General features: G+C 55.3%; 1 protein-coding gene across 1 annotated transcript in view; it reads left to right on the top strand.

The window, feature by feature from the left end:
• Window positions 1-24007, top strand: part of SSPOP — a 51873-nt gene extending 27866 nt beyond the window's left edge. Inside the window, 31 exon segments of the mRNA XM_042783411.1 lie at window positions 37-244; window positions 324-403; window positions 1396-1565; window positions 1907-1953; window positions 2102-2284; window positions 2381-2551; window positions 2688-2888; window positions 3123-3219; window positions 3292-3491; window positions 3665-3831; window positions 5188-5348; window positions 5443-5663; window positions 6430-6471; window positions 6649-6818; window positions 7099-7306; window positions 7399-7574; window positions 8088-8217; window positions 8292-8477; window positions 8524-8717; window positions 9141-9177; window positions 9609-9704; window positions 9736-9834; window positions 9944-10060; window positions 10350-10488; window positions 10685-10887; window positions 11251-11468; window positions 11997-12092; window positions 12203-12263; window positions 12463-12593; window positions 12977-13127; window positions 23565-24007. Of these exon segments, the coding sequence (XP_042639345.1) occupies window positions 37-244; window positions 324-403; window positions 1396-1565; window positions 1907-1953; window positions 2102-2284; window positions 2381-2551; window positions 2688-2888; window positions 3123-3219; window positions 3292-3491; window positions 3665-3831; window positions 5188-5348; window positions 5443-5663; window positions 6430-6471; window positions 6649-6818; window positions 7099-7306; window positions 7399-7574; window positions 8088-8217; window positions 8292-8477; window positions 8524-8717; window positions 9141-9177; window positions 9609-9704; window positions 9736-9834; window positions 9944-10060; window positions 10350-10488; window positions 10685-10887; window positions 11251-11468; window positions 11997-12092; window positions 12203-12263; window positions 12463-12593; window positions 12977-13127; window positions 23565-24007 (4803 nt within the window).
• Window positions 24008-26060: the final 2053 nt, after the last annotated feature.

Here is a 26060-nt window from a genome sequence, read left to right on the forward strand (position 1 = left end):
TGAGGCCCCCTTCCACGTCAGGCCTGAAGCCCGCGACCCGGCCCAGCCTCTACCTCTTCTCTGTGCCCACCAGGAGCTGGGGGCTGGGGTCCATGGGGCCTGTGGACCCGCTGCAGCCGGAGCTGTGGTGGAGGCCTGCGGAGCCGGGTCCGCGCCTGCGACCAACCTCCGCCACAGGGCCTGGGGGACCACTGCGAGGGGCCTGGGGTCCAGGCGAAAGCCTGCCGAGCCCTGCCATGCCCAGGTACCTGCGGCTGGGAGAGGGCCAGAGCGGGACACGATGGAAGGGAGACACGCCCTCAGCCCAGCCTGTTCCTTCCCAGTGACCAACTGCACCGCCATCGAAGGGGCCGAGTACAGCCCCTGTGGCCCGCCTTGTCCTCGTTCCTGTGACGACCTGGCGGTGAGTCTGGCTCTCTACTCCACGTAACCTCTGACCCTGGAGGGTCACTCTGCAGGGATTGCTGGGGGAGCTGTGGCTCACGGCTGTCTGCCTGGGGCTGGAGGTTCTGGATGCCTGTTTTTGGTTAGCCCATGTGGATCTCCTCCCTCTTCCAAAGAAGGACCTATGTATTGTGGGTGTGTGACGGCAGGAGACCAGACTTCTCCAGTATCGTCTTACACACGCTGAGCGTTTACATACTGCAAGTTGGAGTCTTTGTAGTCACGTATGTGTGTGCATGTGTGTGTCCAGGTGTGCATGTGTGTGTCTCTGTGTGTCCATGTGTGTGTGAGCATGGGTGCACATGGGTGCCCTGTGTGTGTGACCCTACACACATGAGTGTAGTATGTGCATTCATATGTGTGTGAGCATATATCTGTGTGCTTCATGTGTACACGTGGGTGTGCATCACTCAAATGTGTACTGGGCACCTACTCGGACCCCAGGGGTACAGTGGCAGCAACACCTGATTGGATCTCTTCCCCGAGGAGTTACATGAATGCAAAACTCTTCAATGTGATAGGGACCTGTACAGCACCATGGGGCTCTGAGACTACTCAGAGGGGGCTGGCAGGAAAATAGAGCCAAGGAGAAGGAAAAGCAGGAGTGAGCCTAGGCACCACTCTGGACTGTGTGTCATAGTCTACCCTGGGCTCTTCCCAGAGGCCCTCTGCAAGCCTGCTGGCTCAGGCCGGGAGGGAGCGTGTCTCAGTTCCTGCTGTCTGCACAGCCCTAAGAACTGTGGCTTGTCCCGGGGACACGCGGTCGTCAGATGTCCCTGAGGTTTCTCCTTGCTGCTGCCCCTCCTTGGGGACTTGACATGAGGTCACAAGGCCTGTGTTCTGCATTTAGGGCTCCAGGCTTGTGCTGCCCCGTGTCCCTCTGAGGGGCCTGGTGGCTTTGTCCTGCCTGAGACGTGTTTTCTGCTGACCAGAGCCTCTTCCTGTTCCCAGCTCTGTGTGTGGCGTTGCCAGCCAGGCTGTTACTGCCCTCCGGGGCAGGTGTTGAGTTTGGATGGGGATGCCTGTGTGCGGCCAGGCCACTGTGGCTGCCTGGACCTGCTGACGGGGGATCGGTACCGGCCTGGTTCGCAGCTTGCCCGGCCTGATGGTTGCCACTACTGGTGAGGCCAGTGTGATTGGGCCCTTGTGCTGTTGTGCCCCGTCTCCTGGCTCTGGGAGGCTGTAACCCTGTCTGGTGGGAGGACCAAGAGTACGGGGCCTCAGGGCTGGTCTCTGAGCAGAAGGGGTGGGTGGGGCAGAGGGGGTGGTTTCTCCCTACTGTCTGGATCTCAGGTTGGCCAGCACCCCAAGCCCATATACTGGGGGTCTCCAGTAGACAGGGGGCGTGCTCAGGAGATGAGGAGGGTGGGGGGAGAAGGGAGCTCGGGAGTGGGGCGTGGTGGGTAGGGTGGGATTGATCTGCCTGCTGCTGCTTCTCTCCTGGGTCTGTACCCCCTGACAGCACCTGCTTGGAGGGGAGGCTGAACTGCACAGATGTGCCCTGCCCGGGTAGTGCCCAGCCTGCAATGGGGAGGGGAGGGGCCTGATGAGATAGATATGCAGGGCTGGGGAAGGTCCGGCCTGCCAGCCTGCAGAGGGGCTGGAGAGGGGCCGGAGGTGTGGCTGTGCCCTAATGTCCATCCATCTCCCTCTGCAGTGCCTGGGGCCTGGTGCCCGTGGTTGGAGTGGACACCATGCTCACTGCCCTGCCGAGGCCAGAGGAGGGCCCGCTCCAGGGGCTGCGCCTGCCCCTCCCCTCAGCATGGAGGGGCCCCGTGCCCTGGGGAGGCAGGGGCCCAACAACAGCAGGAGGCCTGCCCCAGCCCTGAGCCCTGCCCAGGTGTGACGCCCTCCCTCAGGCCCTGAACATCTGCTCTGACTCCCGTGGCCTGTGCGTCTCAGTCCTCCTGACAGATGATTCCTCTCCCTGACACAGAGGATGGAGCCTGGAGCCTCTGGGGGTCTTGGTCACCCTGTGATGTGTGCCTGGGGCAGTCCTACCGGAGCCGGGCATGTGTCCAGTCCCTTAGCCCCGGAGGAGGCAGACCCTGTCCTGGGGCCCACAGGCAGAGCCGTCCCTGTCAGGATGGTTCTTCACAGTGCACAGGTGGGCACTCCGGGCAGGGTCTAGGAGGGGCTGCTCCCTGGCGGTGCCCTTGCTCAGCCCACCAGAGTGGCTTGGTGGAAGGAGTTGTCACAAGTGCCAGGGGTCAGCCTTCCTGTCTGTTTCCCTCCTGCTACAGACTGCCAGGGTGGTCAGGGCCTTGTCCCCTGTGGGCGGCCTTGTCCCCGCTCCTGCCAGGACCTGTCCCTGGGGAGTGAGTGCCAGCCAGACTCCAGCAGCTGCAAGCCTGGCTGTGGGTGCCCCCCAGGGCAGCTGGCCCAGGACGGGCTCTGTGTGCTCCCTGCCCTCTGCCGCTGTCAGTACCAGCCTGGAGCCGTGGGTCGGTGCCCTCCTGCCTTCTAGCATCCTATCACTCCTCTCTACTGCTCTGCCTGCCCTCTGCCTGGGAGCCCATAGGGAGCTGCAGAGTGGATGGGGGCTGCAGGGCGGTGGTGACTCTCTAGGCCCAGTGCCCTTTGCGTTTCACCAGCTGGTCCGGGGTGGATGGGGCTGGGGAGGGAGGGGCTGGGGGGAGCTGGGCTGTCTGCTGTCTCCACTCCCACGTGCCCTTCAGGTATCCCTGTGAACCAGAGCCGGTGGGCAGAGCCGACCTTCAGTTCCTGGGAAAGCCTGGAGCCCGGAGAGGTGCTAACTGGGCCGTGTGATACCTGGTGAGCCCTGGAGCAGGTGGGGTGCCCAGGAGCTGAGGGGGGAGGCTCTTCCGAACCTGCCCCTGTCCCTAGCACCTGTGTGGCCGGCATCCTGCAGTGCCAGGAGGTGCCCAGCTGCCCTGGCCCTGGAGCATGGGATGCCTAGGGCCCCTGGGAGGTCTGCAGTGCGTCATGTGGCGGTGGTGAGCAACTCCGGGCCAGGCGGTGTGCCCGCCCACCCTGCCCAGGGCCTGCCCGTCAGACCCGCACCTGCCATACCCAGGTGTGCAAAGGTGAGCACCCGTCCAGACAGGTGGGGGCCCTGGAAGGGTGACGTCAGCTCTGGGAGGCCCTATGTGGGGGTGGTATTGGCAGTGGCCAGGCCCTGAGCAGGTGGCGTTAGCATGACTGAGGGGGTATCAGGTGGGTGTGATGCTGGCCACTGAGGTGAAGATGTTGTCTTCAGAGGCCGGGTGTCCAGCTGGGCGTCTGTACCGGGAGTGCAGACCTGGAGAGGGCTGTCCCTTCTCCTGTGCCCACGTCACACAGCAAATGGGCTGCTACTCAGAGGGCTGTGAAGAGGGGTGTCACTGCCCCTGGGACACCTTTCAGCACCGCTTGGCCTGTGTGCAGGTCAGACCACCCCCCATGGCAATCCTTCCCTCCCTCACACTCCCCCAACCCTCCCCAGGGCTGTGCTCCGAACTCCAAGGTGAGTCACCCCTTATCTGTGTAGCCAAACTGCCTCTAGACCCCTCATCCCTCGCTCAGAGTGCCTAGCATGGAGGACTTTGGGGTGGGGCCTTCCTGGGTGCCCTGGGTCTCAAGGAACAGGGTACCTGCCTCTCACAGACTCTGCCTGTCCTGTGCCAGGCCCCAAAGCCCTCTCCCTGTCATTGGCCCTGGTCCTCTGGGATCTTGGCCAGGGAGAGCTGTGTGTCTTCACTGCCCTTCTTCCCACCTATGCCCCTGGGGAGTGCTTCCCCTCACCCCTGCCCCGCCCAGCCCCAGCCCCCTTGCTCTCCTAGCTGTGGTGTCCAGACAGCAGTTGCTGCGAACCTTCCTCTCATTCTGAAGCCGGCTTCCACCCCTATTTCCACTCCCGCCCTGGCCAGAGAGGACCTGAGTGGCCATGGTCCAGCCTCTTTATCTCAGAGGCGGTACTGTGTCCCAGAGAGGGGAGTGTGCACCAGAGAGTAAGAGGCTGCAGCGGAGGCAGACGGGCCCCACTCCTTTTTTTTTAGGGGGTGCTCTTTCCCTGCCCGATGCTGAGGGGTACTCTTCCTCTCTTCAACTTTTAGGGGGAGCTCTCTCCCCCTTTCTAACACTTGGAGGCGCTCTCTCTTCTCCCCATTTCTAGACGCTCTCCTCAATTCGACACAAGGCAGGGGTCCCCTCTCTCTCCCAACTGCTGGGGGGGTGATCGTCCCCTCCTGACATTAGGGGTGCTTTCCTTCCTTCCAGGAGCCAGGGTGTGCAGTGGCTGAGCACTCGGCTGCTAACAGAGAGGCTGGCAGTTCGAACCACCCAGTTGTTCTTCCAGAGAAAAGTGTAGCAGCAGCTTCTGTGAAAATATCAGGCTTGGAAGCCCCACGGGCAGTTGTACTCCATCTTCCAGGGTCACTGTGGGTGGGAATGCACTCAGAGGAATGAGTTTGGTTTGTTTTTCTCCCCCTCCCCAATTCCTAGAGGGCTCTCTCCACCTTCCCTGAACTAGGGTGCACTCTCTTCCCTCCCACACTTCACCAAGTCCTGTTCCTGTAGGGTCTCTGGGACTCTTGACTGTCCTAGTGAGGGCTGTATGCAGGAGGGTGGCTGCTGACCAAGCCAGACCCACAGGTTGCATACCTATGTCCACACCCAGAGTTGGGACAGTCCCAGAGAGTCCCTGAGATAGCGCCTGGGCCCTCACACTCCCCTGCCTGCTTAGGGCTGGGCCTGAGCACAGGTTGGGGACCTGCCTCTGCTGACTGCACCTCCCCCCCCCAGGAGTGTCCCTGTGTATTGACTGCACTGCTGCTGCAGGCACTGGTGACCTCCAGCCCCGACCCTGGGGCTTGGCCACCCGTTTTGGGAGAGGGGGGTCAACCTTTGGGGCCTGGAGATGAGATGAGCTCGGGGCAGACCGTTCAAGCAGGTTGCAGTAACTGGTGAGGGTGCCAGGGCTGGGCTGGGAAGTGGGAGCAGGGCTGAAGGGGGTGCTGGAAGGGCCTCCCTGCCCCTCACTTCTCCCTGCCTCCCCAGCTCCTGTGCACACGGGAAGCTGGCCTGCTCCCAGGAGGACTGTGCTGTGGTTGGTGGCTTCGGCCCCTGGAGCACTTGGGGCCCCTGCTCACGCTCCTGTGGGGCACCAGGGATTCGCAGCCGCAGCCGCCCATGTGTGAGCCCTGCACCCTCCCTTGGTGATCAGGCCTGCCTGGGGCCGCACCAGGACCATGAGCCCTGCTCCAGCCCAGACTGCCTGGGTGAGGGACACAGGGAGGGCAATATGGGGTGAGGGGCGTGGAGCAGGGTGTGGAGAGGAGGCCAACCTCTGGCCACTGAGGCTGCTTGAGCCCTCCGTCTGTCCGGTCTCCCAACTTCCAGGTCGCAATCTGTTCGTGATTTGCTGCTCATCTTTTAGCTCCAAGCTGGTGTGTGTGTGTGTGTGTCTGTGTGTCTGTGTGTCTGTGTGTGTGTGTGTCCAGCCCGGCACCTGAAGGGCCTGGAGGGAGGGAGAAGCTCTGATAAGGTTTGAAGCAGGACTCCAAAAATTAGTTCCTGTTTGATCTGATGAGAACTTGAATTTACACAGCAGATACACTGAATCAATCTACAGTTTATCAAGCTTCCTAGGTGATTCTTAGGAGCTCTGGTAGTGTAGAAGTTACGGCATTTGGCTGTTAACCAAAAGGTCGGTGGTTCAAACCCATCAGCTGCTGTGCAGAAGAAAGATGAGGCAATGTGCTTCTGTAAAGATTTACAACTTTGGAAACCCAGTGGGGTTCACTATGAGTAGTTTGTCTAGTGGTTCTCAGGATTGGTCCCTAACCATCATTATTAGTGGGCCTGGGAACTTGTTAGATTCTCTGTATGAACTCAGACAGGAAGGAACTGACCCTACCTGGGAGGGAAAGGAGGCCCCTTGTGCTGCAGGAGACGGTCAGAGGGAGTGGCAGGTTTGGAAGTGCCCAGAGGTCTCAACTCGCTGAGGCTTGGGAAGTTTCTGAGCAAGGTTTTCCTTCCGCACAGGTGCTGAAGGGTCCATGGTGGAGCCAGTGACAAGTCTCGCAGGTAGCACTAGACCTCGGGGTCCTGGGACCCTGCCAGCGTTTTCTGCCCTGGCCCTGGCCTCCCTGCACCCGACCCCCGACACTGCATCCTCTCCCCCACACCCCATCCCCTGGAGTGCTGCTCCTGGGTCGGTGGGAGCCCAAGCTGGCTCATCAGGAAAGACCCCACCCCCTGCAGGCTCCTGGGGTCCGTGGGCCCCGAGGGCCCCCTGCTCCCGCAGCTGCACCGACCCCGCCCGCCCTGCTTGGCGCCACCGCTCCCGTCTGTGCTTGGCCAACTGCACCAGCGCGGAGACCACCCAAGAGAGGCCATGCAACCTGCCCACCTGCACAGGTAGGTGCCCCAGCGTAACCTGTGACCCAGCAGGTCACCCTGTTGTGCACCTTGGGTTCCAGTCCAGCCAGGAGACCACACATCTGTAGTACCGGGGCCTCGGTCCTGTGCCCACCTCAACCATGAGGGGCGTCCTTGGTTCTCGCCAAGTGTGCACAACCCACCCTGTGTTTCTGGGATTTCTGTCCCCATGAAAAAGGGAGAACGGCCCCCGGTTAGCAGATCAGAGAAGGGGCTGCGCCCGGCCGGGGAGGAGCGAGGACAGGCTGCTGCAGCTTCGCCGCCTCCGCGGAGCCACGCTTGTGCCCAGGCCCCGGCTGCGTAGGCGGGAACTGCTCCTGGACGACCTGGGCTTCCTGGGAGCCCTGCTCTCGCAGCTGCGGGGCGGGCCAGCAGCGCCGCCTGCGGGCGTACCGGCCTCCAGGGCCCGGCGGGCACTGGTGCCCAGACATTCTCTCGGCCTATCAGGAGCGCCGCTTCTGTAACTTGGGCGCTTGCCCAGGTGAGCCCCTCCTCATCCGGCCACCTGCCCAGTGGGGAGCAGCCACGCCCCCACGCCTGAGCCACGCCCTCAAGTGCGGTCTTTTCCTGCAGCGTCTGGGGGCTGGTCCCGTTGGAGCCCCTGGTCCTGGTGTGACCGGAGCTGCGGAGGGGGGCGATCCCTGAGGAACCGCGTTTGCTCTAGCTCTCCGCCCAAGAATGGGGGTGCTTCCTGTGTTGGGGAGCGGCACCACACTCGCCCCTGCAACGCCATGCCCTGTGGTACGCAGGTGTGACAACCCATTACCCCCTTTGTGATTTGCACAGCTCCCCGCCCCCTATCCAACTTCCCAGCACCATGGACTGGGTAGGGGACAGGCTGCTGTCTCCCTGGCTAGTCAAGGAGGCTGAGACCCCCAGGATCCGACAGCTGGGCCTGCTGTGGGCCCAGAGATTCACTGCCCCCACGCCCTGCTGTCTCCCTACTCTGGCTCTGACCTAAGCCCACCCCCCCAAAACCCGTAATAGAACTGATTCTCTCTGCCTGTCCCCGCTGAGTTCCTGAGACAGCAGTCTGAGGTCTTGGTTAAGTGTGCCTGGTTGCCCTGTGGGAACACCTCCATGAGGACATCTCCATTGAGATGCGCAGCTTGGTCCAACATACATCCCATCCCCGGTGTCCCCAGACCCTCAGGGTGCAAACACCGGGAAGCATAGGCCTGAGCTCCCTGGAGGAGATGGGGCACAGGGCAGGGGGCTCTCGGCTCTGCCTCAGCACCACTGACCTATCCTCACTGGCTCAGGGGGGCCGCCCAGCCGGCATGGAGCTGATCAACTGTGCCAACCACTGCCCTCGCCAATGCTCTGACCTCCAGGAAGGGGCTGTGTGCCAAGATGATGAGACTTGCCAGCAAGGCTGCCGCTGCCCTGAGGGTAGGCATGCCCCATGGGGTTGCTGGGAAGGCGAGTCCAGGGCTAGCACCATCTTCTGACCCTCTCCCCTACAGGGTCCCTGGAGCAGGGTGGTGGCTGTGTCCCCATCGGGCACTGCGAGTGCACAGATGTGCAGGGGCGCACCTGGGCCCCAGACAGCCAGCACCAGGAGGCCTGTAGCAACTGTACATGCCAGGGAGGTAGGCTCTCCTGTATAGCCCGGGCCTGTCCGCCACCCACCCACTGCTCCTGGAGCCCTGGTGTCCAGTTGTAGGAAGGTGACATTGCAGGTGGGGTCTGGCTCAGACAGTGGGCAGGGGCAGGACCCAGAGCGGGAGGCCAAGCCGGGGCCACAGCTTCGGGAGCAGAGCCCCCATGGCCCCCAGGAGCAGGCCTCAGGCAGCCCTGCCCAGGGCTGCCACCCGCAGGGCTGGCTCTGGGAATCTGGGCCTGAGCAAGGTGTTCCCCAGGGACGAGCAGCCAGGGTTGAGCAGGCCCGGGTACGGACTTGGCTTCCACCTCCACAAGAGACTGGGCAGGTGGACCATGAGGACCATGGCGTCCAGGCCTCGAGCCCTGTGGGAGGACAGGGCTTGAGTCAGAGGGCCCAAGAGACCAAAGGCCTGGGGACCTGGTCTGGGGTGTGCGGGTGGGTGGGGTGACGTCTCTGACCTGTGCACCCAGTGTCCTCACATATCACGCCCTCTGGGGTGCAGGAGCTGAGGAAAGAGGCCCATACTCAGAGGTTGCTGGGACTCCAGCCTCCTGGCCCCTCACCCCTCACTCACCACTGCTCACACGCCCCCTGTAGCCAGCTGTCCCCCAAGCTGCGGAGGCGGGTGCCCTGCACACACAGGGGTGGGCAGGGGGCCTGCAGGCATGTCTGGCTCTGTGACTGCTCCTGCTGACATTTGGGGGCCCAGGAGCCTGACGTGGAGGACCTGTTGGCCAAGCAGAAAGGTGGGAAGCCAGGGCTCCCTCACCCCCACCCCAGCCAAAAGGCTCACACAGGTTGGAAGGTGGCCTCAGACCAGCCGCTCAGAGGCAGACGACCTAGAAAGGGCCACGTGTGGGAGACGTGCAGACGCCCTTCCCAGGACAGGTGGCTCCAGCCGCCGGGTGGGAGGGACATGGTGGGTTCAACCTTCTGGCCCGTGTCCCTCAGTGCTGTCCCGTGTCCCCAGGCCCACGTTACCTCGGCAGGCCTCGTCAGTGCACCTCAGCTCCCCAAGCCGGCACTCACTGTAGGAGGGAGGTGGTAGTGGACTGGGGGTGAGTGTGCCCAGGAGGGGATCCCTGCTCCTCCACCCGGGTAGGACCCTTCCCAGCCCCAGAACAGACCCACCCCACATTTCGGGTTGCTCTTTTCCTTCTTCCACCGCCCTTTTGAGATGGGGACCCTCGGCTCTGCACTGCACCCCTCAGCCAGCAGCGCCTCTGCCCTGACCCTCGAGCCTGCCAGGGTAATGGGGAGGGAGGGCCTTGGGGTTGATTTTAGTGACCAGGAGATCATCTGAGGCTTCCGGCTGCGCTGGAGAGAGGCAGGGGGTGCCCCTGGGGGAGGCTGCCGGGGGCCCTGGGCTCAGACTGAGGGGTGCAACCTGGCCCCCTGTCCAGGTACTTTGTCTGTCCTGAGAGGGAAATGTCACTGTACTGCCCTGGCTGATGGGGAGGGGCAGGCACTGTCCTGGGCTGAGACCCCCACAGACTAGGTCTCCTTCCCCAGGGGTGAGCTGTGCAGCCTGGGGTGCCGAGTTCAGTCTGGACTGTGCCACCTGGTGCCCACGGAGCTGTGCTGACCTCTGGGGCCGAGTGCAGTACCTGCAGGGGCCCTGCCGCCCAGGTGGGCCCCACCCCAGCCTTGGTCCCTGACCTGGGGGGTCGCTAAGGTTGCTGGACTGAGGGTTGTCAGGGGAGAGTAGGTCCCTGGGTCACTCCCAGCACGGCCTAGCCCCCAGGTACACATGGGTAGATAGTTATGTCCATGGGCGTGCCCCAGACAGGGAGACAGGGCCAAGCCCTTTGGGATGGAGGGAGCCCACCCACAGGGCTGAGGATTTCCTGCAGTAGGTAGTACAGAGACCCACGGGGTACCCTCCTGAGCCTGGCATCTTCTTTGCCTCCACCTTCAGGTTGCCGCTGCCCCCCGGGCCAGCTGATTCAGGACGGGCGTTGTGTGCCCATCCCCTCCTGCCGCCGTGGCCTCCCCAGCCACAGTGCCTCTCGGGAGCTGTCCCCGGGCGAGGTCCTGCAGCTGGACTGCCAAAACTGGTAGTGCATTTGCTGGTGCCAGGCTGGGGCTGTAGCAGGGGCTTGGGCAGGGGGCTGGAGGAAGGAGACATGAGGCTGGGACCGGGAGACGGGGGGCAGGAGCCACTTGTGGGCAGAGGCAGAGCAGGGCCAGGGTTTGTGGGCACCCCGGCGGGGTCTGATCCTGTCTCTAACTCCCTCCCCCCCCACCCCCAAGCACCTGCATCAGTGGGTCACTGGCATGCTTACACCAGGAGTGCCCTGTCCTTGGTCCCTGGTCAGCCTGGAGTAACTGCTCTGTGCCCTGTGGTGGGGGCACTGCAGAGCGGCACCGGAGCTGCAAGGAGGGCCCCTGGGGGACACTCTGCCTGGCCCAAGACATGGCGCAGCGGCAGGAATGTAACCTTTGGCCCTGCCCCAGTGAGTGCTGTGGGTGGACGCTGCCCTCCTCTGCCTGGCTGGCATTCCCAAGGTCCACCCTATGGCACTGCGTGCCAGCTCTGCTGCTCGGCCCCCCAGGGTGGAGAAGGCCTAGATAGCCCTCTCCCACTCCCCAGAGGAGAGCTCCAGAAGAGAGACATGTCTGCATGTGATGAGATGGGTGGACAGGGGAGGGCTGGAGGGGCCCTGGTCCTATTTCAGTGGAGGTCAGGGGGCTGCTTGAACGGAAGGTGGGGGCAGGGGGCCGGCGGGAGCCAAGGAGGCAGCTTGGAGGAAGGAGAGTGACTGGAAGAGTTGAGGCTAGAGCCAGGACAGACATGATGGTGGGATCTTCTCTGGCAGAATGCTCCCCAGGGGAGGTATGGCAGACAGCAGCCTCCGGCGAGCTCAGTCCCTGTGAGCCAATGTGTCAGGAGGTGAATGCCACAGAGGTTCCAAGGGGCAACTGCAGCGTGGGGCAGGCAGGCTGCGTGTGCCAGCGTGGGTGCTTCCGTAGCCAGGCAGGGCCATGTGTCCCTGAAGATGGCTGTGAGTGCTGGCACCACAGGCGTCCTCACCGGGTGAGATGAGTCCCTTGCCCACGTCCCTCGACCCCTGGCTCACTCCCCTGAGTTTGTATCTCATTCCCGGAGATCCTCCCCCAACTCCCGGGGCCTGCAGTCATAACCTGGGCCAGGCCATTATCCTGGGCTGGTCCCAAGGCCTGGCCATCATCCAGGACAGGTCCCTGGGCCCGGCCATCACCCTGTACAGGTCCTCGGGCCAGGCCATCACTTTGCACAGGTCCCCAGGCCTGGCCATCACCCTGCGTGGGTCCCCAGGCCCAGCCATCACCCTGCGTGGGTCCCCAGGCCTGGCTATCACCCTGCACAAGTCCCTGGGCCTAGATAACACTCAGACAGCTCCCCCAAGCCTGAGTTAGACATGCTGGCTCTGGTACCAATGGTCCATCCCTGCAAGGCTCTTGTGACCCCCACTGCATCCCTGGTCATGGCCCTGGCAGGGCTTCCAGGTTGGATCTGGGGATGGGGCATCCTTACAAAAAAGCAGGTAAGCGCCATCAAGAGGACTGTCCCCACCTTCCCCAGCCTGGATCTGAGTGGCAGGAGCCCTGTGAGACCTGCCGCTGCCTGTCTGGGAGAAGCGTCTGTGCCCAGCACTGCCCCCTGCTCACCTGTGCTCAGGTACCACTGGAACCCATGCTGTCCTTCCCATGCACTTGTGGGTGCCTTTCCGGTCCCTCCTTGTGCCTGGGTATGGTACTCTCCTGAATGGGTTGGGCCTACTCCCACAGGGTGAGGTGAAAGCCCAGGAGCCAGGGAGCTGCTGCCCCATTTGCCAACAACCAACACTGGGTATGAAGGACCTGGGCCACCTCCTGCCTCCCCTCCGCGTTCTGGGCCTTTCTCCCAACCTGCATGCATGCCTGTCCAGGGGGTCTTTCAACCTGGCTCACATGGGATCAAGAACATGGAGACCCCTGCATGCTCCCCAGCCTGCACCTGCCTCGCCTGACCTCCTGACACACTCACCTGTGCCCTACCTCCCCCACAGAGGGGCCCACAGCCTCCTGTCAGCGCCTCACAGAGCTTCGGAACCTCACCAAGGGCCCCTGCCACCTGGACCAGGTGGAGGTGAGCTACTGCAGTGGGCACTGCCCATCCAGCACCAATGTCATCCCTGAGGTGAGCAGGTCTGCACTGTGGTGGACATGCAACTCCCCCAAGGGATCAGGATGCCTGCAGAGCTGAGCTGAGAGCCTGAGACTGGAGTTCCTCACACAGCAAGTGCACACTTCTAGGGCAGAAACCTACCCAAGGCATGCCCAGACACATGCTGGAGTGCATTCCCAGGCCGCCAGTCCTGAGCGGATTCTTCGCTCGCTGTGATCCTAGGGTTGGTGTTCTGCAGGCAGGTCTGGTCTCTCCCAGCTGCCTGTGAGCCCCTCCAGGTGTAGGCTGTGTCAACCCCGTCGCTCATGCCAGTGGAGGTTACGGAGGGCTGTGGGCATTTTGGAGGGTGGAGTATGGGGACCCCTTCTCTGCCTGGCTGCAGCGTTCTTGCCCAGGAGCCCTACCTGCAGAGCCAGTGTGAGTGCTGTAGCTGCCGCCTGGACCCTGACAGCCCCGTGCGTGTTCTGGACCTGCGCTGTCCAGGGGGCCGTACAGAGCCCGCTGTGCTGCCGGCCATCCTCAGCTGCCACTGCAGCGCCTGCCCAGGTGAGCATGGGGCAGGGACAGGGGGCAGGTGGGGTTGGGAAGGCACCTCTTGGCAGCTCTCGAGCCCTTTGCTCCTGCCCTCCCCTGCTGGGTCCCGCTGCCTCTGCCGATGGTCCTTCCACCCCACCTGTCTCTAGGAGGTGATGTCTCAAAGCGCTGAAGCACCTCAGGACTGTGGTGTGGGTGCCCTGACCACCTGCATACCTGCCTCCTGGGACCCACATCCTGGAACTAACATGTCTCAATAAAGTACCCTGGTGGCAAGTCCTGTGTGGCTTCTCCTTCCGGGGCCTTGGGGAAGGGGTGCGAGTGGGTCTGAGCCCGGATCTGGACCTGCACCAGGCCCAGGGTCTGGGGTTCTGTTCACATCTGCCACATGATGGCTGGCCAGCTGGGCAAGTCACTTCCCATCTCTGCCAAGTGCCATCAAATTCTATAACCTCGTTTACTTCAGTCACCAGAAGACCAATCCTCCCACCATCCTCATCCTCACATTCACTTGCATCCTGCTTATGAAGCCCTGGGCCTGTCCCAGGCCCCTAGGCCCACCCACTGGCCAGCTGCACCAACTGATCGGCCATCAGTAAACTCTGCTTTATTGTGTGAAAGAAATTTTTCTGAACCTTTGTCAAAGTAAAAGGCCTTAACTGAATCCATGTTTCTTTCTGCTACATTCAGCAGAATTAAGACCAAAGTCACCAATGCCTGCTCTTCAGGCCCACTGTCTCATTAATGCCCACAGTGGGTGGTGAGGGACGTATTTTCTCTGTGGTCAAGTCAGGATATGGAAAGAATGCACCCCTAGGAGGCAGTCTTAGCTCAGATGCAGTTGCATAAGATGGCCTTAAGACGTGTTCCTTCATGATCCAAAAAACCAAACCAAACTCACTGCTGTCAAGTCGGACCCTACTCATAGTGACCCCTCCTTGGGTTTCCAAGGTGGTATCACTATGGAAGTAGATTACCCAACCTTTCTTCAAAGGAGTGGCTGGTGGGTTTGTCACATGCCTTAGGCACTACACCATCAGAGCTCCTTCCTTCATGATAAGGATGTAGAAACAGTTTCTCAGGACAGACTTTGGGTGCCAAGCCTGTCACGTAAATTCCCAGGCAACTCAGAAGATTCTGCTTGCTGAAGAAGGGGCCTCGGTGCCTTTTTATTGCCAGCACAGGCACCAGGCATCCCCAAGGAATGTTTCACATCAAACTGGAGATTTTTACGACCAGTTCTGGATGGTACGTATGCACTGTGAGCATCTTGCAACTATGACTGTAAATCTCACTGCCCGGATGCACTTTGGTAGTAACTCCTGTGATCAGTCTCTGTAGCCCACCTGAGTGTGTGTATGTGTCCACTGGAAGTCTTTTCCCCACTTTGCTTGGTTCTCCCTCTTCCGACTTCAACGAATGTTTAACCTTTCAGTGATTTTTTGCGGTAACTTCTTTTGGCCCTACAACCGTTTTCTGCCTGAGTCTCTCTTCCTGGAGTCACTATGTTTTCACTTGTGTGAGCTAGTGATTTCCTCATTCAAATGGATCTTTAATGCTGAAAAACAGTCCTCTGAATTTCATTTTAAGGGTTGAGTGGTTTTTCACTATAATTGCCAACATCTCCACAAGCTTCCTCCACCACCAGGTTGTGACTGACTCAAACCAGTCTATCTGCCCCCCAAAGTCTCTCCACCCAGAAATGGGTATTTCTCCACATCCCCCACAGGGCCAGGAAGGGGGCACTTGTCACTGTGACACTGATGCTGCGCTTCTGCTGGAATGATGCCCATTCCTCTTCCTGTCTGCTCTTGCCATCCAACACAGGGGCTCACCACCCTCTGCCACTCAGCTGCTGGCTGGCCCTCTCCATCCTCCCTAGGTGGGCCAGCTCAAGGCTAACTGTCTAATCACATCACTGCAGACAGAAGGGAACCATAATCTGTGTTGGATTCTGTGCCGTACCCTTGCATTCTGCACATAAATATACCCACTAATGATCTGATGCCCGGATGCTTTTATATTTTGCTGAAATCCTTGGAGAGATTTTATGTCAATAATTATGTTAGTGATATGTGAGGGAGATGGTTGAAGGTTTTGGATGTGTTAGGAGCATCTTACTATTATTTCTATTTAAACTAATAGGTTCTAATTACATATCTGAAAATCCACAATTCATTTTGTTGTTTTGAGGTACATTGAATTTGGATAACAATCTCATGGTTTGGTTTGGTTCTCTCTCTTTTTCTCCCCCATCCCTCTCTATATATACAACCAGAAAACCCAAACCCACTGCCATTGGGTCAATTCCAACTCATAGTGACCCCCAAGGGGTTTCCAAGGCTGTATATCTTTATGGAAGTGGATTGCCTCATCTTCCTCCCAAGGAGCAGCTGGTGGGTTTGAACCACCAACCTTTTGGTTAGCAGCAAAATGGCTTACCCACTATGCCACCAGATATATATCTCCTTGTTTGCAAGAAGCAGTTCCGCTAACTAAACACAAACTGCTTTGAAATAACCAGTCAGCCAGAGAAGACCCTGTTGTCATTTACCAAAGACAAGAACCAAAGTTGCAGAATCTGTAAAATTTAAGAAAAGTCTGTGTTAGGCTGGGTTCTCCAGAGAAGCAAAGCAAGTGTGGTAGTTAAGGTTGTGTGTCAACTTGGCTGTGCCTGGTTGAGTGGCGGGGCAGCTGGATGTAGTTATTCCTCACGATGAGATTCAAATAACTCCATGGTGGGATCTACCACAAGCAGCTGAATAGCTGCTTTAGGGATATTGCCTGCTTCCTGTATGTAAGCAGCAGCTTTGGGAATGGTCGGTCTCTAGCTGATGGCACACTTGAACCCTGCATGTAGCCTTGTCATTGTTCAGCAGCCTGCCATGCTCTGTCGACCTTGGGGCTTTGAATGGACTTGAATTAAGGGCCTGCCATGTGGTTTGGTGACATCAGGACTGTGTCATTTTATTTGTTGACCTTGGACTTGTTAGCCCCAGCAGCCAGCAGCTAACAGAATGAAGAGATGCCTCTAGTTTCAGTGGGCCATGAGCAAGAGGCAGAGCTGAAGCCCAAGGTCGAGGGGCTTTCACACAGCCCCTAGAACCTGGCACTTTGAATTCAGACTTCTAGCATCCAAAACTATTATTATCATTATTTCTATCACCAAGGCCATATTTTCCAACTACCAGCAACTCTTCTTTGTTTCCAACTTTTGCATTCCAGTCACCAGTGATAATCAACACATATTGATTGTATATTCAGTCAATTTCAGACTACAGAACTGGGTAGAAATATTCAATTTCCTCATCTTTGGCTTTGGTGGTTGGCACATAGATTTGAATAATAGTAGTACTAACTGGTCTTCCTTGTAGGCATATGGATATCTATCTATCTATAGATAGAGGCATTTTAAGGAAATGGCTCCTGTAGTTATGGAGGCTGGTAAATCCCAAATTTGTGAGTCAGGCATCAGGCTGAAGGCTTTTCCTGACACACATTGTTGCTGGGGCTGATAAAAGCTCAAATCAGCCGGTTAGGTGGCAGACTGCTGGCCAGTGGTTGCAGGAGCTGGTGAATCCCAAAATCTGTAGATCAGGTAGCAGGCTGTGGTTCACATCCCAAGAACTGGAGGTCAGAGGAGGATGAGTTGGATGCAGGATCCAGAAGAGAGTTTTGTCAGAACATTCATGTATATTGCACGCAGGCCACATTCCCAAGGAAACTCACCTTCGATCAGATCACAAAACAGAGGATAATTACACAATACTGAGAATCATGGCCGAGCCAAGTTGACACATAACATTAACCATCATAATAGCACATCACCAAAATCTGTAGTTATTTTATTCACTTGTTAACTTGTCATTTGTCTTCCCCACTAGACTAAAACCTCTTTATTGGCAAGAATCAGGTCAATTTTGTTTATTTGGCACAGTGCTTGGTGCTCAACAAATATTTATCAAATGAACAAATTTCAGATGTCACCACAATCCATCATCATCCAAGATAGAAACCTGGGAATCAATGCTGATCCCTCCCACTCTTTGAACCTCCACATACAGTCATCAACTCCTACCACTATTTCTCTCTAAATTCAGCACTTCTCACTTTGTCCTCTTTTCTCCCGTACGTCACTGCTGACTGCTTTCAAGGCATTGTCTCTCACTCAGACAACCAACGTTTTCTCATTGGTCTTCTCTTTTCTAATCCCTTTTCCCTTACATTCACCCTCTTCTCTGCAACAGAATTGATCTAATGAAAGTACAATTTTGCCTACATCACACACCATCCTAAAACTCATTTAAACCTCCTTACTTCAGGCAGCATACGATGCCTTCCATATCCAGCCCTTGTGTAGCTCTCCAGCGACCCTCTCATCTTACACAGCATCCTTGCACACACTACTTTCTTACTGATCTGACTCTGCTCGTGCTAGTTATGTCCAGTTGCTTCCTAGCAACACTCCCCTTCCCTCCCTTAACGTCTATAATTCCTACCCACTGTTTTAATTTGGTTCATGCACCACCTGCTCAGAAAATCCTTCACCCACCACCGAATCCTCCCCCCTTTGTAAAAGGGTAGTGTTAATAGTGTCAGAACCTGTCTAACTTCAAGGGGGATAATGAGAATCAAGATCAGCCCAAGGCTGATCTCTATGAGGTGGAGATCAGACATACCTCCACTTTCCAACTTTTTACCAGTTCTGACACCAACCATCCTCCCCACAGCACTCTACTTCTTTGCTGGATTTGATAACCCATTGTAATGGCGACACAGACTACAGTGAAGTGATTTCTTAAGGAAGTAACAGGGTACCACTCTGGATCCAGATCAGGAGGCACGTAGCCCTGAAGAGCAGAGCACACCCCTCCCTTCCTCAGTGCAGGACAGCTCTCAGCTCCTCTCGGTGTGCTAGCAAGCAGCCTCTTCTCTCTACCATGCACGTCCTCTCTCACCTATCAGGGTTCCTCTCAGTCTGCTGAGGACAGGCCATCTCTGAGCCTTCTCAGGACACAGCTCTCTGCCTTCGACCTCCTTGCCATCAGCCTCTCCACTGCCGACTGGCCCAGCTCACAGCCAGGACAGCAGTTCGATCAACTTTCTTAGCTGCATTCTCAGCAGCAGGTTTCTGCTGCCATCCCTGACTCCCTGACAGGGCCCCTTCGAGGTTCTCGCTGCCAGCTCTGCTGCATGACCCCTTCTAGGCCTTCAGGCACAGAATGTATTCCAGGGCCATAGTACTGGGGGTCTCATCAGACTCCATCTGACCAGTAATTCTGGTCACTATTGAGTTTTTGGATTTTGTTCCATGTTTTTCCTCGCACTCTATCCAGGATCTCCAGATACAAACAACTTTAAACAAACAAGAACTCATAAATGGAAAGGAGTATTGGTCCCTTCTGAACGGCCACTTGGAAGGGCTTATACTTGCTCAAAAGATACTGCCTTTCTCAAAATTGTTTTCCTTTGGGGTGGGGAATTTATTTTTTCCTTATAATTTTATTTCTTTTACTGGGTGTTCTGGTTACATAGTGCCACTCTGACAAGAATATACCACAAATGGGATGGCCTTAACAAATAGAAGTTTCTTCTCTTACAGCTCAGGAGGCTAGAAGTTCGAGTTCAAAGTGCCGGGCTCTAGGGGCTGGGTGAAAGCCCCTCAACCTTGGCCTTCAGCTCTGCCTCTTGCTCCCGGACCACTGAAGCTAGAGGCATCTCTTTACTCAGGCAGCTGCTGACTGCTGAGGCTAACAAGCCCAAGGTCGACAAATAAAATAGCACAGTTTCGATGTTACCAAACCACACAGCAAGCCATTAACTCAAGTCTATTGAAAGTCCCAAGGTTGGCAGAGCATGGCAAGCTGCTGAACGACAGCACAGCTACGTGCAGGGTTCAAGCGTGCCATAAACTAGAGACCATTCCCAAAGCTGCTGCTTATATACAGGAAGCAGACCATATCTCTAAGGCAGCTATTCAGCTGCTTGTGGTAGATTCCACCGTGGAGGTGATTGCCAGTCTCATCATGGGGAATGATTACCACCAGCTACCCAGCCACTCAACCAGGCCCAGCCAAGATGACATACAACTTTAACTACCACATTGGGTGATAGATATTTATGCTACAGAATTAAAAAGGCTAAGCAGAGAATTGTCTTGACTGTTTTCTGATTGCTTCTTTGATAACCTCTTATCTTATGGCTGCAATATCTTACTTATCTGATGCTACTAATAAGAGTTGCTTTCGTTTTTTACTTATCCTTCTCCCTGCATCACTTCCATTTCTTCTCCTCTGTGTGTTTTGGAATCTGGCTCCCCTGTAAGAACCTTCCCTTAGCTTTCTGGTGGGCCAGTTGTTTGATCAATGAAAGACCAGACATCTAGCTGGCTGGCATCTCTCAGCACCAGGCAGGGGCTTGTCACCTGGAGCTTCCCCGGGGGGGGGGGCGGGAGGCTGGTTAAGCATTTGTTGGGGAACAGCTTTCCCCCAATTCTCATTGTTTTAGCCCATCTGCCTTCACTCCCAGGCCAGAGGGTGCTGCCAGGTCCTGAGCCTCTTGAGGACCGAGTACGTTCCTTGGCTTGTTTCCCAACTCTGCCCACTGCTAGGCTGAGGTTCTATGTCCTTGGAGCTGCTCAGTTTCTACTGTTTCATCTGCTTTGCAGTTTCCAAAACGGTATTATCGTCTCTTCTCTGGTGCTCCCCATCATTGTGGGCTTTTGTTTTGGGATTTTTGGGGTTTTCAGAAGGGTCCTTTAAATTCTTAAGGAGGGAACAAAAGTAAATGTATTTGTTCAATCTGCCATCTTAATTTAGAACACTCCCGAAGGTTTTCTGAAACCTCCCCCCACCTTTTTTGGGAGGAGTTTCCAAGCCACATGGAGTGTAGTTCTCAGCTCTAAAGCTTTGACTATTTGAACATTGACTCTATTTCTAGAAACCTCCTCCTAAATGAGCATTTACCATTTACCATGTGAAAGATTATGCCGAAGAATGCGTCCTAGGTTTTTGCCAAGGGAACTAGCTGGGAAGTAATGGGTCACAGGAGAGGCAAATGAAAACATACAGGCAAGGATGAGGAAAGTGTGCAAAACTGGTTGCCAGCCTTCTTGGTGACTATTTTGTTCCAGTTAGGGCACTTCCCAGAAGAAGGAGCGTCCTTCATGCTGTGACTTACACCCCACAGGCAAGAGTGGTGGGGTGTGTAGGTTATGTATGTAGATGGACTGTCTGTTGTGAACAGTGAGTCTGGGTGCCCTCAGGCAGTTGTGAACACTGGTGTGGAAGACACATCTGAAGAAGAAGCCGATGCTTAGAAGGTGGTGTTTTTCCTTTCAGGCTGCTGTGACATTTGATGACATCACATTGTATTTGCTTCAGGAGGAATGGATGCTGCTAAGTCAGCCACAGAATATCTGTGGTTCTGACAAGCTGGTGGCACCACTGGGTATGTTCACTCCCCATGCCCACGCATCTTACCCAGGCCAGGACATAAGTGAGCATTTCCCAGGACCCTGTCTTTTCCAGGCATCTTTGTATTACCCATCTGCTCAATGCCTTGTCTGACTAACTGCCCATGAATCCATTCACCATCCTTTTTCTTCTTCCCCATAAACTGGCCAAGACTGGTGGGAAATCCAAATGTCCACACTGGACCTGGAGGTCTGGCTCCTGGCTGCCTCAGGACGGCCCAGGGTACCAGGTGGGATAACTATGCCTATGGCCCTGGAATTGGCTGAATTTCATTTCAGGTGCCTGAAGAGTGCTGCAAGCAGTTAACTGGTAGTAAGAGCATCGGATTTGGAGTTTGGAAATCTCGGCTTAGTCCCAGTTCAAACACTTAATATTTCTTTGACTTTAACCAAGCCCTTTTTTAATTCTCAGTTTCCTTCTCTGTAGGATGGTTGTGGAGATTTAATGAGATAAAGCAACTTTTTTTTTCCTTAACAAATGTAGGTATTTTTAATCCATTCTATTTCTTGGAATGTCCTTTTCTGTCTGCTTACATGGGTGGACTTTCTGCACCAATGACAGAGGTAATTGCATCTCAGAGTATGTACATGCGTGTGTACTATTTTTGGTTTTCAACTGGATGGCTATCCACTGGGTTTCCTTGCCGTATTTCACCTTGCTCACTGTCTGAGGGTTCTTGGGAGCAGCAGTCCCAGCTCTCTGTGAGGAGTGATGGGAACTGGCTGGGCTGTCACTGATGGAAAAAGTCTGAAAATCACTGGCCCTTCTAAGTCAGAAGTTGCACAGAGGGCATGTACGAGTTGGACGTGGTCCACAGTGATTGGTTTATGTACTTTTGTTTTTTGCTGGTTTTGTTTGGCTTCTTAAAACTACGTGGGTGAGCTATCATCAATTAAATATTGGGAGTTTTCACAGAATATGTATTTCTGGTGTCTGTTGAGGAACGGCAAGCTGGCCGAGCCAGCGTTTGGTGGTTGTGGTTGCTGTCTTCTGGGGCTGAGCGGCCTCACACAGGCCTGAGCACCTCAGATGTTACCTACCTCCCAGCTCCTCTGAGCATCTGCATTGGGAGCCTCTGTTCTGAGCTGGCTGTTTTCCTACCTTGGGCTTCTTGCTGTGCCCCTTCTTTGTTTTCACCATGTCTTCTTCCTCTCTGGGGTCTCCTGGGTGTCCGAGTTCCTGATGGACTGCTCAGAACTGCAGAGGTTCCTCTGTTCCTGTTAGTCCACTGTCTTACAGTGCCTCTGGGGGTGACAGATTTCTCCTTGACCTTGTGACCTGGGGCCAGAACCTCATAGTTTCCTCTCTTTTCTGGGAGCAGGACTGACTACTGACAGCCCACAGCTGTTCCGTAAGTTTGAGCAAGGAGCAGAGCCATGGCTTGGAAATGTTTGGGGCCAGAGGAGTGTCATGATGTGTCACCCAAGTAAGTGTGGACCTGCATGGGAAGAGGGCTTCATTAGAGGGTAGGATGGGAAGCTGGACCAAGGACTCCCAGCTCATTCCTCCCAACCAGTGCAACCAGTGTGACTCTTCCCATGGTTGTCGCCATAATGAAAATGCAAAACCTCTCTCCCATTGTCTACCATCATATGCTTACAGTATTTATAATTAATAATTGTGAATATAATAGGATTCTAATACCATGTGAGGTTGGGGAGTCCCTGTGCTTACACCCATGTCTGGCACATAGTGGTTGCCCAAGAACCCCAAATGATTGAACGTGTAGCTGTCTGCCACCGTATTTCCTTCCAGAATACTCTGGAGTAGTATTGGAGCTCTGGTAGCATAGTAGGAGCTCTGGTAGCATAGTGCCTGAGGTACTTGACTGCTAACCAGAAGGCTGGCGGTTCAAACCCACCAGCCAATCCTCGGAAAGAAGGTTGGGCAATCTACTTCCGTAGTGACACTGCCTCGGAAACCCAAGGAGGGATCACTGAGTCGGGTTTGAATCAGTGGCACATAACAACAACAGAGCCAGGCTGGAGGCAACAGCCACTATGCAAGGTGACTGAGCTAGGTAGCATCCCCCACCCCATGGGAGAGAAGTGAGGTAGAGGAACAAGATGCTGCATGAAACAGCTCCAGAGGTTTGCTCTTCATCGGCTCTGCCTCAGATGGAGCACAGGGGCCCTCGATGACTTTGTAACTAGACTATCACAGCTCCTCCTTTGATCTTCCTCGCTTGCTCTTGAGTCTAATGGCCCTTATTTGCAGCTCTGTGCTCTTGGAGTTAGCGCCAGTTCTGTAGACTGGTCTACTGCCCTGTAAGACATGATGGGCACCTGAAGCTAAATCAAGCTGTCTAATTTGGGTTCCCACTAAGGAGTGGAAAGAAAGTTGGAGTTTAGCTTGAGAAGGAAATGCCCTGTGAGAGCTGCGAGTTCTCACTTCTCTGAAGGTTATGGTGTGAGGGAGGGATAGACTTGGTTCTCATGAAGACTGGATCAGATCACTGGGTGGAAGTCCTAAAGGGGGGACTACAGTGGAAGGAAGTGGTCTAGGGACAGATTCCACCCTGGGAGACAGGTAGCTGTTCCCCAGAAGGGACTTGAGCAAAATGCAGAGAGCTCTCTCAGGGATCTGGAGGAGGAATTCTTGCTGGGTAAGGAGTTGTATTTTGGGGCTTCAAGTATCTTTTATAATCTTACGTTCTATTGCTTCCATATTCTCATCCATAAATAAGTTTTGTGAACGTTGTACCACTATCTTAGGTTGCATAGGTCAAATTGAGAAGACTTCCTTTTTGCCTGGTGTATCTGTCCTTGAAATTAAGACAAAAAACATTTGCTTAAAGCCTATTTGATTTTCTACTGAATTAGGTAAGGTGGGCCTGTGGAGTGGGGGACTGAACAGAGAGTGCGCAAGTGTAGGCTGAGTCACACTTGCCTGTATGATTTCAGCTTTCATATTGGATATGCCTGAGGGCCTCGTGCATTTCAATGGCTCTAAATGGGCTTCCATTTCTCTGAAGGGAAAAGCAAGATGGATTACATGGAAGAACTAGATGTGCACGGTGCAGCCCAAGAGACTGGACAGGGTTTGCCACCCCAGAAGAAAGCCTGTCTATCATGCTTCCGTGCTGAGAGTGGCGCCCTGGAGATCAAGTGCACAGGAAAGAGCCAGTGGCCAGTGAAGGCCCAGTCCATCCAGAAGTCGTGGTTTGCTCAGTTTCCATGGTTGGTCATGAATGAGGAGCGGACGGCTCTGTTCAGTTCTGCTTGCCAGGAATACCCATATGTCAGGGACAAACGATCAAGGTTAACTGAAGGTTATACGGGACCGTTCAAGGTGGAGACCCTCAAATACCATGCCAAGAGCAAGGCTCACCTGTACTGTGTCAGTGCCTTGACTGCAGGGGACCTGTTTGGGCAGCCTGTTTCCAGAGTGTCAGAGACACACCTGGAGAGGTGCTGACCAGCCCCGTGTGCCTCTTCCCTGCTGACTATCCCACGTTGTACCTTCCCGGGCCTCTGGGAGACTACAGTGATGTGGCCAGGCTCTTGCCAAGCTCTAGAACCGAGCTGGGGGACCCTGCAGTTTATCTAGATTGCATCTCAGAGTTGAGGCAAAAGGACATCGCTGATGACATCCACACATCCTCAACCATTAACATTTTGTTTGATGACTCTGCCAAATTCAGTCAGGTAATGTGTTTAGAACAGCCACTGTATCTTAAAGGGAAGGATTCTGTGCTGAGAACAGCTTGTATTGCACCATGATGACTGCATTAGAATGCAGAGTAGGCTAACATGCTAATTAGCCACTAGGCATCGACAGCAGCCCTATTGTCATAATTTCCTCTTTGCAGAAAAGAAAACATCATCTGTGGAGTTCTGATGGCATAGTGCCTAAGGCATTTGACTGCTAACCAGAAGGCTGGCGGTTCAAACCCACCAGCCACTCCTAGGAAGGAAGATTGGGCAATTTGCTTCCGTCGTGATATTGCCCCGGAAACCCAAGGAGGGGTCGCTATGAGTTGGAGACGACTCGACAGCAGTGAGTTTGGTTGTGTGTGTGTGTGTGTGTGTGTGTGTGTGTGTGTGACAGACCGTTCTAACTTATGCTAGAAAGGGAACATCTAGGTAGAAAACAGTACTCTCTGTCCAGAGTGGAAACAACCTCAGAGCACAAATAGCCAGGCCTTTTTGTCTTAAGTGATCTGGTTTTGTTTTCATAATAACTTTAGCTGTGCAATTATGCAGTGCTTTTAAATACTGCTGAGATATTGTATGCACACTGTTTTATGTAGCATTTCTTACTGTTCTGCCAACATGCTGGCAGAGCAAGTGTTTCCGAGCTCATCTTGTGGGAAGAAAGGCGGGACTTGAGGAAAGGGTCAAGAGTTGAAAAGTGGAGGCTCGGTGGGGAATGCAGGTCCTACAGCCAGAGCCCTGAATGCTGCTCCAGGCTTTCGCCCACTCTGCTGCGTGCTGACTCCCAAGACAATGTGAGCTTGACTGTACACTTGTTTTATGATTATTTAGTTCTTTGAACAGCTAGCCTGTGAGGAAGCATTGTGAACTAGAATTCTGAATCGTCCCCGTTTCTTGACTGTTTGTGTCAGGAGGAGTTGACCCCTCACAGATCCTTTTTAGTACCTCCTCCAGGATTCTTATAGAATGGGTCAGGGGCTCCTTATACTCAATAGAAGGGACCAGCTAATGTCAGTAAGTTCAGCTGTGTCCAGAAACCAGAAAAATGGTGTGTTCCTGCTATTTGAAAGTATGAGAAGCTAACAGACAGTTCTAGCCTTTCATTACTGACTTGAAGTAATGCTCTGTTTTACTGCTTCTCTCTCCCCATCCTGTTTGGAAGCCTTAGCAGATGCTCCTATAGTCACTTGTGCAGAGGGAGTTGGGCAGCAGGCACCCCTGGAGGACTACTAAAGCAAGGTGCAGCCATGTGACCTGAGACACCTGTGCCTTGCATGTGTGGCATTTCCTCCCAGGGGCCTGCAGGGTGTGCCCAAGATGCATTTGGCTTTCACCTACTAATTCTGGGCCTCATGAACTTGGTTCTTTGCTTCAGATGGATACGTTGGTTCCTCAGAGCAAATCTGGGCTTCCAGTGAAATGGCCGAGGAGGACCCCCAGGTGGTGCCTGGTTGGTTTCGCTGAATGACTAATGCTCTTTGTTGCAGGTCCTTTCTGAAGAGGGGCTCTTTGAGGAGGTTCCCATGGTGTTTGAGGAGGTTGGCAGTGTATTTCAGCCGGGAGAAGTGGCGCTTGCTAGATAAACAGCAGAAGGAACTGTACAGAGACGCGATGCGGATGAATTATGACCTGTTGGCGTCGCTGGGTAAAGATTCCCGGGACATCGGTTCCCACCATCATTTGACGGGACACCCAGGGCACCATGGCTGCTGGCCATTCTTCCATTTCTGTCCTCTCCCTACTCACAGACAGAGTTAGCACACTTTTCATACCTCAGTCCTCTCCTTGCTTTGGAATAACCTTCTTTATTCCCA

The sequence above is a fragment of the Orycteropus afer genome, unplaced genomic scaffold (assembly GCF_000298275.1).
Source record: "Orycteropus afer afer isolate SDZICR_OR568_19922 unplaced genomic scaffold, OryAfe1.0 scaffold01074, whole genome shotgun sequence".
Lineage (NCBI taxonomy): Eukaryota > Metazoa > Chordata > Mammalia > Tubulidentata > Orycteropodidae > Orycteropus > Orycteropus afer.